The sequence below is a fragment of the Cyprinodon variegatus genome, unplaced genomic scaffold (assembly GCF_000732505.1).
Source record: "Cyprinodon variegatus isolate N-32 unplaced genomic scaffold, C_variegatus-1.0 Scaffold322, whole genome shotgun sequence".
Taxonomy (NCBI): domain Eukaryota; kingdom Metazoa; phylum Chordata; class Actinopteri; order Cyprinodontiformes; family Cyprinodontidae; genus Cyprinodon; species Cyprinodon variegatus.
In genome coordinates this window covers 252,629-265,957 of record NW_015150775.1, presented here as the reverse complement: position 1 = coordinate 265,957, position 13,329 = coordinate 252,629, and the positions used below count along the sequence as shown (strand labels likewise).

General features: G+C 39.7%; 1 protein-coding gene across 1 annotated transcript in view; it reads left to right on the top strand.

Moving 5' to 3' along the window:
* Positions 1–2,797, top strand: part of lrrc3c (leucine rich repeat containing 3C) — a 6,621-nt gene extending 3,824 nt beyond the window's left edge. The window contains exon 2 of the mRNA XM_015384747.1: positions 1,236–2,797. Within this exon, the coding sequence (XP_015240233.1) occupies positions 1,318–2,112 (795 nt within the window). The 5' untranslated portion in view covers positions 1,236–1,317 and the 3' untranslated portion in view covers positions 2,113–2,797. The remainder of the gene's footprint in view (positions 1–1,235) is intronic.
* Positions 2,798–13,329: the final 10,532 nt, after the last annotated feature.

The following is a 13,329-nucleotide window of genomic DNA, read 5'->3' as shown; positions in this document are numbered from 1 at the left end:
AATATATCTTAATAAGGGTCATTGAGTAGTTGGGGTGGCACCCTTGATCCCTCTATCGGTCAGCCGCCACTGCTTAAAACACCGAAAAGGCCAATTCAAGATGCTTGTTGTGACAGTTAAAAGAAGGTCAAAGGGTGTCCAAACTTTTGTAAAAGCATGAAAATGGAGAATTTGAAGCTTCATCTGCCCTTTGAAACAAACCTTTTATCAGTTTGCAGTGTTTTCCAAAACAGGGCATGACATCTGCTAAGTGTTTTTACAGCAAACACACAGAAGCAGCTCTGTCCTTAACCCCCTGTTGTCATGTGATGCTTCAAGGTACCCTGAGGACCGTTTCATTTCATCCTGGCCAGCAGATCTTGCCCAGTCTCTTAGCATTTAGAAGAAATTACCAAGCGTGATTGAATTACTTTTTTTCCGTTTTGTCTGAGCACAAAGACAGGGCATCACATTGTCAGGTTTGTTGGCCTAGTTGCTGTTTACGATGTTAGCATTTACCTCAACAAAGGGATTGCATGGCCAACGGTGATGCTACACTCACTGAAAGAGTTTTCTTTAGGAGGATTAGTAACAAGATAGGCGGTAGTCCTGATCAGCTATTAATGAAGCGTGATGGGGTGAGTAGACCTGCAATTTTCAATGGGTACAAAAATCAACTATAATCTATAGGACACATAAACAAGTTTTGTGTTAGTTTCACTTCTGAGCAACCAAGCCTTTTAGAGACTCAGTCAAAGGATTGAAAGGAAGAGTATTTTAATGATTAGCAAACTGGAAAACAGTTAGCTCTGAAAATGTGGCCAGATTTAGATCAGGGTTCAGCTTGTAACATTTTGTTTCACATGGTGTCAGATCACTATGCTAATGCTAGGGTCTGAGTACTGAAATAGCCTTGCACTGCAGGGTTGTCAATTATAAAGCAGGCAGAGCGACACCGAGGATTTTTCTTTGCTAGTTTATTGTGCAGAGTTAAAGTCTGTGTTTGATCCTTGTTTTCTTTTCTTTGTTTTTTCTTTTTTTGGGGGGGGGGTTAACAAGGTAAGTCTTTTTCTCTATGTTGAAACCAGCATGCAGCTTCCCTGCTGCCTCCACACTGCAATTAGATGAAAGGCTGAACCCCTACCGAATGACAGCCATTTTTAAAGAATGGTGTTAATCGCTTGAATACAGCACTGTATCTCATTTCATTGTTCAAAGCAAAACCCTTTTTCTGACTCTTGTTTTTTCCGCTGTAGGTTTGACAGCAACCGGGGCGGTTGATGTGGACTTCAGCCCTGTACCTCCGCAGTCTTCCCTGGAGCATGACCGTATCCCACAATGCCCCAAGCTGCAGTCTGGCTGCTGCGTTACTCGGTGGTCATGTGTTTGCTGTTGCACAGTTTGGTCATGATGACGTTCTGCTTTCATCACGCCGCCACCTCATGTTCCAAGAGGTGCTACTGCTCTGAGACTGAGAGCGGAGGCAAGACGATGCGCTGCAGCAACCTGCAGCTCACGGAGATCCCAGAGGACATCCCCAATGACACTCAACATGTCTACCTCGACTTTAACCTGTTAACCGCAGTTCCGACTAACGCTTTTGCAGGTTTGACCCAACTGGTTGAACTGGACCTATCACACAATGAGATAAGTCAGCTGGAACATGGTGCATTTAGAGGACTTGGCACCTCTTTACAGTTCCTGGATCTTTCTTCAAACAAGTTGGTGAACTTCAACCCAGTTGCCTTTAAGGGCCTTAAAGCTCGCGCCAACCTAACAAACAACCCGTGGCAATGTGACTGCAATCTGCAGAGGGCTTTGCCCTTTGTGACCCTGGAGCCAGTCTCTCTGACAGGCATCGTGTGCCACAGTTCTGATCCACCTGGCATGGGAGTCGAAGGATTGGCCTTTATTTTGGAACCAGGAATAGACTTGTGTGGGTTGATAAAGAGGACTACAGACGTGGCCATGTTGGTCGTTATGTTTGGCTGGTTCACCATGGTCATTTCCTACCTTGTCTACTATGTCAGGGCCAATCAGGAGGATGCCCGAAGACACTTGGAGTATCTGAAATCGCTGCCCAGCCGGCAGGGCAAGTCAGAGGAGTCCTCCACCATTAGTACAGTAGTGTAGAGTTGATTGAGCCAGAAATAGGATCTAAAATGCTTCATCATGACAAGCAGGCTTTGCATGTTTCTAGAAAGTGATCCTGAGTCTCACGTTTTGTCTGGCTGTTGAAAAAAACTAATAAAACAATTGCCCACACAGAAAACAGAGGTTGATGTAATGCAGCCTAGATGAATAATTAATCTTGCAGGAAGCCATTAGAACTTTGAGTTGATGGTCTTGCCGGTGCACTAAGTAAGTGAAAGAAATGGCTTTTTTGTGAGCTCTGCATATAGGATATAGATGGGATTTACAGTGCATGTATCTAGATGCTCCTCTTCTGCAAAAAGACCGATCATGATGCACCTATGAACAGCAATATGAATTGCTGCACAAATTGAATTAGAATGACTCTGTGTACAACTGTAACACATCAGAATCTCAGTGGTATCGAGATATAGACCAGTATAATACACATAACATAGCATTTTCCAGGTACCATCTTCTGTAAGTTTCTCGAAGTATGACTCTAGTTAAATATTCCTACCATAGACACTTGTACATTTTGTAAATGTCACAACCACAAACTTCAGTGTAATTTCTTGGAATCTTTTGTCATAATTCAACACAAGGTAGTGAATGATTGTGAAGTGAGAAAAACCGTAAACCTTTTATTTTTTTGGGAAATATGGCACAACGCAAGGTCTCTTAATTGTTCAGTAAAGACCTTACTGGTTTTATTGGAGATCCTTAGAAAACAAACAGCATCATGAAGAAGAAACCAAGAAAGGAAACTATTAAAGCAGAGTTAGGCTTTGATCAGGGTGGACAATTCTAGTTCCTAAGGGCTGGTAAGCAGCAGCTTTTAGATCTGTCTTTGGTACACCACACCATAATCAAATAATTGAATAATTAGTGGACTTTGGAGAATTTGACGGCACACTGAAGAGGTAATTCAGCCATTTGATTCAGGTGTGTTGCACCAAGCATGAATCTAAAAGTTGCAGCCCTCGAGGACTGGAGTTGCCCACCCATGCTTTAAACCAATATGTTACTTTGTACATATTTCAGAACACTGTTAAATTTATCAGCAGAAATGGAAAGATAATGGCACAATGTCTAACCACGTCACAGGCCATGGTTAGGGTAAGCATGTATCGGCAGCAAGCTAAGAATCAAATAACTCTAGATCTACATTTTAGGTTGGAGATTTTGTTGGCAGGAAAAGAACGTTTGTATGTTACAAATTTAGACTTAATGGAAGAGTGGCAAGAAGCACACTTTACCTAAACCCCTTTCCCACTTGCCGAAAAACCTCTTTAAATTTGGGAATAATGGGCTTTGAGTGGCAGTGGGAACAGCTCACTGATGCGTGTCTACTCGTTTCAAACCCGGGTTGACCCCCTTATTTACGTGATACCATTGAGCGCAACGTACGGATGTCAATAAACCGTTCCAGTCGCATCGAAACTTTGTTTACATCCAATAAACATGGAGCAGCTCTGGTGAGATGGATTCAGTGGATAAAAGATTGAAACAATAAAGCACACTGACTACGACCTGGCTTCCTTACATGTTGCTCTCCGTTGTTTACTCTGATGTTTTCTGTTCCACTGGTTACTCATGTATTCTAATCCAGCGTAATGGTGTGACCAGACACGCGGCAGCGGGGGGACAGAGGCCACGCAACTGCCAGAGAGGGGTTAGACCAGCTTTTTTTGCCAGTGGGAAGGGAGCCAAATGCAGATAGTTTGCAGGTCGACACATATGTGAAAATCCTGGGTTAACCGGCTAATTTCAGTGGGAAGACAGCTCAAGAGACATACCCAACCACTCCAAGATTTTAAAACATTCCATGTTTCCCACCTTTTGATTTTAAAATGATTCAGTTTAATGTCTCTAATATAAATAAGCTTCTGGGGTTGAACAATAAATCATGGAATCAATCTATAGACCAATATGCTTTCTAACATTCTAACTTATCAAACTAGCTAAACAGCTGAAAACACCACTGTCAATTTTTTTTACAATAGAATTAGAATATTCTTTAGAATGCTCTTACCAATTTTTTGGCCTTATTGGAGCACAGACCTAAATCCAGCTGATAATTTGTGGACAAAAAACGTTACTCTCACTCTGTTCTGATTGAGCTGCTTTGCTATGAAAAAACTTAGGGGGGAAATTCTTCAAAGTTGGTAGAAATATTCCCCAAAAGATTAGCGGCTCTAATCGCAGATTTTTGACTGAGGCCGAAATGTGAAAGGTAGAAGTTTAACTCTTCTTGGCCAGTTAGTGGCACACTAGTGATCGACAACACTGGTTCTGTACTGTTTGCCAGTAGCCAGGTCTGCTTTTGCTGAAGCTAACCTTTGGTTAGCATTGGTGTAACCTTTGGTTCGCATTGGCAAACATTTTGCGTACTGCGTACTGCATACTGCGTAGAAGGAAAGCAGCAACCTCCACATTGCTTCTCAGCTCCTTTACTTTCTTAAGTCGGTACTGACACTGAAAAGCTGGACTGATGTTTACCCTCATTTTGCTCTTTGGTATTATTCTGTTTCTTTGTTTCAGTTTGAGAAACGTAATGCCAAGAGAAAGCCATTTCTCACTGATCTACTAGGATCTAGCAACAACTGAGCTCCGTCTAAATGACTTATAACCTACTATTATTATTAGTGTAGAATCCTTCTTGCCAAAATTATCACTTCAAGCAGAACTAAATATTTATATATTCTGAATCCGTTAAAATATATAAAACTATTATTTACTGACTCTATTTTTTTTTTCTTCATCACTATCATACTGTGTCATACTGTGGATTTAATGTTGACAATGTTTTAAGCTATGACCTTTATTACAAGTCCTAACCCCTTATTTCACATAAAAACTTAAAATATAGGTTTCCTTTTCCACTTCACAACCGTGCACTACTTTGTGTTTGTCTATCAAACGAAATCCCTATTGGTAAACTTTGAAGTTTGTGATTGTAATGTCTAAAAATGTAAAAATGTTTATGGCTGAAAATACATTTTGATGGAATCCTACAATGTTTCTATATAAATCAACTTCTGCAGTTTCTATCTTCTTGATTTTTTTCTAGTTAGATAATGTGGAGGGTGCAAAACGTAAAGCAACTTTATCTTTAGGATAAAAAATATTAAATATAGTAAATGTTCAAACAGTGCAAGACAGAAAAGGAGAACAGCAATCTAACCAAGGGTTATTATTATATTTAGGTTAGAAAAGTCATGACTCTTAATTCACTCAGACTAATTGGAGGAACATGAAGGACTCTCTAATGACTCTGTATCTTGTTATCTAGATCTGTGAGTCCCACTCGGGGACTTGAATTTCACTGTGGGAGACAGAGAGGTCTGAAATAAAGTTCGAAACTGTTTACCTATTGCATGTATTATTGCAGCTCGCTTTACAGACAAGAAAATCACTTGATTTATAGATGGTGGGGAATAAAAACTAACTTAGAGGTTATTTATAATGCCAATAGGTCTTTGTCTCGCATGTTTTTTCCTTTACAATGCGGACCATTAGTTTTTTATTTTGTGGTTCTAAACCTGGAAAGTTTGGGTACTCTTAACTTATTTACCATGGCAGCTGTTTTCTTTCCATCTCACATCCTTATTAAGCACCCAGGGCGTCTCTATGAATTATCTATAATGCAGTCACTCCCATGTGCTTTATAAATAACATTTAAGAGGTCATGGCCGGTCAGTCCATTAAAGGAGCAGCAGGGAAGTGAACTTTCCATTTTACCAGAACAACATGCACAAATGCATTTGAGCCCTCACCGAGGAAACCATCAATACAAGACCAAGACCGCAAAACCAGGGAAAGGCATATGAATGGAGACATTGAATCCATTACAGTCTGAAATCTAAGATGTCCTCATCGGGCCTTTTTTTCCATCAGAAAAGCCCAGTGTAGTGCTGAATAATGAAATCTGTTGTCTAAGATGTGGGAAAGGGTTTGTCAACAAGGGCTTTCCTTGTATTAGACATGCTGATGCCCGTAGAGGACAGCAAGAACTATAAGTTATTCATGAATATCATGAAAAAAAAAAAACAGGAAAGTACAGGACTGAAACCATCATCTTCTCTGACCTATTTCTTGGAGAGAAATGAAAGGATAATGCCACAGGGGATCAGTGCCTCTGCTGTCTGACTTGCATTTGTTGGGCGAGGCACTTTCCAAATGCCCCTCGGCTGCAGTCAAGTTTCTAGAGGACTCGATTTTCAGCTGTTGGTTAGTTCCTAAAGGTTTAAATTCTTTAGCAGTATAACAAGAAGTTATGCAGATGTAGTGCCACTTCAAACTCATTTCAACATGTGATTGTACTTTGGACATCTTGTGATATTTAGGAAAATGCAATAAATTGTGAAATAGCTTAGGGTAGAAGTTAAAGTAAATATGTGAAACAATCCCTACAGACGAACTAAGCTCTAAAATTAACCCTTTAGTCATTGAGCAAAATTAGGGGTTTATTGACAGAAGAATTAAAAACTCAACAGAAACATTCTATTTCTCAGAGATTCTGTCCACAAAGTGCGGCTTGTTTGGTATTTTAGAAGAAGGGGAAATAATTGTAGAAGAAATCATACTGCGGAATCCAAAAATCCTTAAACCACAAACTAGCATTAGAAAAGTAGACCTTTGAAACTTTTAAGAGGTTATTGAATTTAAAAGTTGTTGGGATTATTTTTTTATGATATAATTTGTTGCCAAATGAATGATTCTGAAACTTTTAACATAACTTTTAATTCTTGTTCATCATCTTCTGTTCTACATCTCGCATCGGAAATCATAAGCTTTTCATCTATTTCATTTGCCTATTTTATTCTGCTTTGTTATATCTTATAAATATTTCTAGCTTTGTAATAAATAATAAAGTATTTTTAACTTAAAAATATTTTATATATACTGTAATAATGTTCCACCTATCTTCTTGTCACTGATATATTTTTTGACCTTAAAAAAGTGTCTTCTATTTCCCACTAATAATGTTAAAGCTTGGGTTTAGACCATCAAAAATATTTTAATATTAGACGGAAAATTGAGTAAAAACAAAATGCAGATTTCGGTTGATTAATTTAAATAGCAATGCAAACTGACTCGGCCCTCTTAAGAGAGAAGCTAAACCTGGCAAAGGCTTTTGTCAATATATGCTTCAGCTTATGCTAACTGACATTCAGTCTGTTGTTTTGGACTGGAGGAGTTAAGACCTCGTGTTCTTGGTTGTTTTTTATTTAGAATTTAGAGAGTCTTTTTTTATGATTTATATCTTTTATCTTTTTATGGTACATAACTGTCAGATTTGCAGTACATTCACAGTGATGGTGATTTCTCATCGGAAACTAGGAAGGCTCTGCACAGCTGATTTTCATTGATTGCTGATTAACAGGCTTTTGTTAAACTACAATCATCAGCTGTGCTAAAGCAGGGAAACCTCTAAAACCTGCAGGACAGCGATCCTGGAGGACCGACTTTGTGGATGCCTATCTATGGAGCAGAGGCGGGTCAGGAAACTGGCTGCTCAATGCAGAATGACAATTAAGGACTTTTGACTGACAGTATTCTGACATCGTGGAGGTTTTCCTCATAAGTAGAGAGGGAAAAGTGATCATTCAGTAAGAACAGTCATCTTATGCTAAACTCTTGCTGCAGTTTCTTATTTTATTATAGCAATTCACAACAGCTATTTTCACTTGTTGTCAATGCAATATGTGATGTTTGGATTAACACTAATGAGCCTCCCCTGTATACATTTTGTATATACAAAATGACAATAAAAGTTGTCTAATTCTAAGTCTGTTTTGAGAGCAGCAACTGCCACTGATTCACAGCCAGACTTCGTTTCCCCCTAGACTTCTGTCCTAATTCATAACCCATTTGGCTCAGGCTTATGGTCACAAACTGATGGCTAGATATTCTTGTTCAGGCTTTTATTTTATGTTTTTTTTTTCTGATTTCATTCATTACTACAAATATTAACCAGACATTCTACCAATGATGGTGTGACTGGGGATCTTAGACAGATCTTCGTGTTCTTTTTTGGTCTGTAGTAGTTTTGGCCTCTGAGCTCTTCTAGTGTTTTTTTTTTTTTTTTGTCCATTCTTCTTTCCTTGATTGTCTTTTGAATACCTGGACAGGCAATCAATGCATTCTTCAACATTTTTTGTATTTGTGGAGTAAAAAATGTTGAGGTATGTCTGTTTTTAACCACACAGGCTCCAAATGAAGATAATCGGAGATAAGAATGAGTTCATACAGCCTCCTTCATGGCATGAAGGGAGAACTATTGTTTTGAGAAGATCCATCTGGCCAGTGAGGCCTAGATTCACATAACAGGGAATGTCCTTGATGAACTGAAGTTGTTTTTCCTCCAAATGTTTGTGTGTGAGGAAGTTCTTTATACAGGGGTGGGATAGTAGAGTGTGTGTGTTGGGATTTTGTAAGGTATAAATGTGTGTGCTGGGTTTGCCCCAGTCAGAGCTCTATCTCTCCGTCTAATTTTTCTGCAAAAATTCCCTCTCAGCTTCCAAACTCCACATATTCATTATGGATGACTTATCTCAGTGCAGTTAAGTCTTAAAGATGTGTTTGTTATGCTTTCTAGATGAATATATGTCAGTAAAGTTGTTTTTAATCTGATCTTTAATTAGTTAATTTCAGGGGTAGGCAACATCAGTCCTTGAGTGCCAATGTCCTGGAGATTTAGCATGCATCCCTTCTTCAGCACACCTGAAACACATAAATGGTTAATGGTCAGACCTCTACTAAACTTACTGACATCCCCAGAATGAAATTTAGCCTTTTGTTTCAGGTGTGGTAAATGTGGTTTATTTAACATTAAGATCTCCTTCTTTACACTGTCTGTAAATTAATGTCTCGATTTGTGAAAATCACATTGATTTATGTTGCCTTAAAGAAACTTGGCTACAGCAAGATTATCCTGTGAGCATAAATGAGGCATCTCCTTCTAGTTATTTAAATTTTCACATACCCAGAAATTCTGGACAAGGTGGAGGAGTAGCAAAAATCTTTCAGTGTGACTGATTACTCCAAAGGCAGTTAATAATCACAACTGTTTTTAATATTTAACCCTTAATTTCCCTCATCCAAATCGCACACTGGAAAAACAATCTAGAAATAAGTAAAAATTTATTAAATTAAGTGTATTTAACCTCAATTTGAGTAGGTAATTGAGATAGTTTGCCAATGGAATGAGTATTTTTACTCTTAAAATAAGATAATTAGATAATATCTACTTAAAATAAGACAATGCAATGGTGTTTTCTTATTTTAAGTGTAAATTGTCTTGTTCCATTTGCAAAATGTCTTTTTTACCTCCTCAATCCAAGAACAAATGCAGTTATTTTAAGAAAAAATGACTTATCTAGATTTGGATTTTTCTAGTGCAAAGCTACAAAACCTCTACTTTTTGTACCTTTGTATTGTCCGCCAGGACCTAAGAATTATTAGATCGGTTTTCAGAGTTCCTATATGGTTTAGTGTTAAATACTGTCAAGTTCATTATAGCTCTAACACTCATTCAGCTTTTAATACAATCTTAGACTATATTGTCTTTGTTCAAAATGTAAATAGTCCCACACATTCTCATCTTCAGACTTTGGACCTTGTGCTTACATATGACATTGAATGTGAAGAAATAACAGTATTTCCTCACAACCCTGTCTTCTGACCACTTTATAGTAACCTTCTTTAAAGATAAAAGATTACTTTAACAGAGTTAAAGTAATCCCCCACAAATGTAGGTAAATTAGTTATACATTTTATAGAATCTGTTCCACTTTTTATATCCCCTGTATCACTGAACATCACTACAGATTCGTAAAGCAAGAGCACCATATTTCTCCTCACTGATAGAGGAGAATAAGAATAACCCTAGATTTCTTTTTAATACATTTGTCAAACTCAACAAGAGCCATATCTCTGTTGAACCCTCCACCTCTCTGCTCTTAGCAGTAATGGGATATGTACCTTAGGCATTTACGGTAGCTGTAATTAAACCTTAACTTAAAAAACAGTCTTCCCTAACCCAAATGACTTGGTCTGTGCCTGAACATCCGCCCTAGCCACTATATAGAGCTTATATAGGGGTTACACCATTTTATAAGAGTGCCCAAGTGTCTAGTGAAGGAAAAAGTAGTGGACTTAAAATTTCCCACAATGCGTGAGTAGTGTGCATCCATGGTCACTAGATGAGCAGATATATCCCAGAATGCTTTACAAGAACTCTCCTCGCAAAGGACCATCGCATTTGTTTTGGGTATGAGGAAGAACAAAGATGGTGCAGGCGTCATGTGTGTGTAAATACAACCACTCTGGACTGCTTACAAAGCTTTGGAGTGCTTTAAGCAGATGCTCACAGAGCAGCGGACCTGTGGCGCAGAAAGATCAAGCAAAGAACTTTGTAGAGGACTGCAAAAACATGGCTGCAGATGTGGGCTAACAGCGAAGCTAAGAGCAAATCCCTACAGACCACCGCTCCCTTCAATCCTGCTCTTCAACGTCCAATCAATGGACACAACAAAACGGATAACCTTAAACTCCAACTCTGTTAAAAAAAGGAGATTAGTAACTGCTGCACTATCATCCTGACCAAGCCATGGATTAATTCATCCATACTGGACAATGGCATTAGCCTTGAGGGGCTCACATTCTGCGCCGATAGGAACTCCAAACTCAGTGGGAAAACCAGAAGAGGCTATGTGTTCACATCACAACAACTGGTTTAAAAAAAACTAGATTGGTCGCCAGCTTCTGCTCTTTGGACATCAGGTTTTTGACTGTTAAATACAGACCTTTCTATCTGCCTAGAGTGTTCATTGTTATTAGCATCACTGCTGTATATCTGCCCCCTAGTATTAATACATAAAGAGCAATGAGTGTTCTCTACCAGACTGTCTCTGAGCTTCAGTCTGCAGACAGGGTGTTTTCGGTATTGCTGGGAATTTTAACCAGGCCAATTTGAAGACTGTTTTCCATCCTTTTTACCAACATGTGGACTTTGCAACTAGGGGCAGCAGCACCCCCTCGGCTCATCAGACAACCTATGCTATCTGTCATTCAGGATCTCTTCTACAACGTCAGCAACACCAGAAGGTTATTGCTAGGCATACGGACATTTACAGAATACAAGGAGTTCGAGGACTGTGAAGGTCAGCTGGCTGGTGTCCTCAGAGACTTTTTAACCCCTCACTGGACCAAGCCATGGTGCTAGCATGCTTTAAGTCTGCCTCCATAATTCTGGCCCCAAAGAAGCCTCAATCACCTCATTTAATGACTGTCGTACTGACTCCCGTCATGATGAATTTTTTCGGAAGGCTGTGAAAAGAACACATCGCCTCCAGACTCCCCCCAACATTAGACCGTTTCAGGTGCCTACCTACAGAACTGCTCCACTGAGGATGCCATCCCCTCCGCTCTTTACCTGAGACTTGAACTCCTGGATGCTTTTCCTGGACTTCAATTCGACTTTCAACACAAGCATCCCACAGCATCTGATAGGAAAACTGGAACATCTAGGCCTCTGCACCGCCCTCTGCAATTGGCTGCTGGACCTTCTCACCCACAGACCTCAGTCAGCCCCGGTTGGACAGAACACCTCAGATGTCATCACTCTATGCGAAGGCTCCCCTCGAGGCTGCTTCCTGAACCCCCTGATGTTCACTCTGATGACAGATGGCTGCACGCCCAGGTTCACCACCTATAACATCGTGAAGTTTGCAGACGACACCGATACCAGGACTACAGAGAGGAAGAGGAGCCGCTGGTGGGCTGGTGTAGAAAAAACAGCCTGATCCTGAACATCATTGTCAACTTCAGGAAGAACCATTCCATCCTCATGACCTTCTGCAGAAGCACCATAGAGAGCGTTCTAACCAGCTGTCTCACTGTGTGGTGTGGAGGCTGCAGCGCCTCAGACTGGAAGAACATGAGAAGAGTGGTGAGGACAGCAGAGAGGATTATCGGGGCTCCTCTTCCCTCCATTAAAGACCTTTTATCCCATTGATGCGTGTCCTGAGCACGAAACGTCATCAACGGCCCCTCACACCCCCGCCAAGGACTGTTCACCCTGCTGCTCCCTGAGAAGATGCTTCGCAACATTCGATGGATGACCTGCAGGTTCTGCAACAGCTTTTTCCCCGCTGCTATCAGACTGTTGAACTGCTGAAACTCTCATCAAGTCACAAATCACGACTCTTCATCACACTTGTAAATATCATATTTGCACTTAATGGGGAGTTTTCAAATCTCTTTAAATAGAACTCACCTCAATGTTTCTTCTGCATTTTTCACCATATTCCTCTGATCACTGTTGCACTTTATTAATGGAAATGTTAATTTCACTGCTGTAAGATGCTCGTTGACTGTTAAAAAGCTGTATGCATCAAAATTTAGTTTTGTATACACTGTGTATACAAGATGACAATAAAGTTTGTCTGAGTCTACGTCTCTCTCTCTCTCTCTCTCTCTCTCTCTCTCTCTCTCTCTCTCTCTCTCCCTTAGTTTTCATCCCTCTTTCTCCCTTGTCTCCTTTCCATGTCCATTGTATGCAATTTTACTCCCCATATAATGTTCAATAAAGTTTAATATACAAGTATCAAGCAGAATCTTATGGCAGCAGTCATACTGGTCTGTTTGTGAAAGCAAAGCTGTTGAGCTATCAGCTAGCTCCGGGACTTCAATACCCCCATATTGGCAAAACAGAATACAAAAATAAAACAAACAAGCCCCCACCCCCCCAAAAAAATAGTAGTCATCATCTGTTCAAACGGTCAGTTAACCGAGTTCACTAAAAAGTCACTATATTATATATAGGGATTTAGGGGTTAGGGCGGACGTTTGGACACAGCCTTGGTCAATTATAGACCTATATCTAATCTTCCTTTCTTTTCTAAGATTCTTGAAAAAAATAGTTCCCAAACAAGTGTGTGATCACTTACACCATAATGAACTTTATGAGGAGTTTCAATCTGGTTTTAGAGCTCAACATAGTACTAAAACAGCTCTGGTGAAAGTCACTAATGAGATTCTAATGGCCTCAGATAATGGACTTGTATCTGTACTTGTTCTGTTAGATCTTTTGTAGGAATTAAGGATACAGCACTGGGCTGGTTTAAATGTGATTTATTTGACAGATTATAGTTTGTTCATGTCACTGATAACTCCAGAGTTACTTGTGGAGTACCACAGGGATCAGTG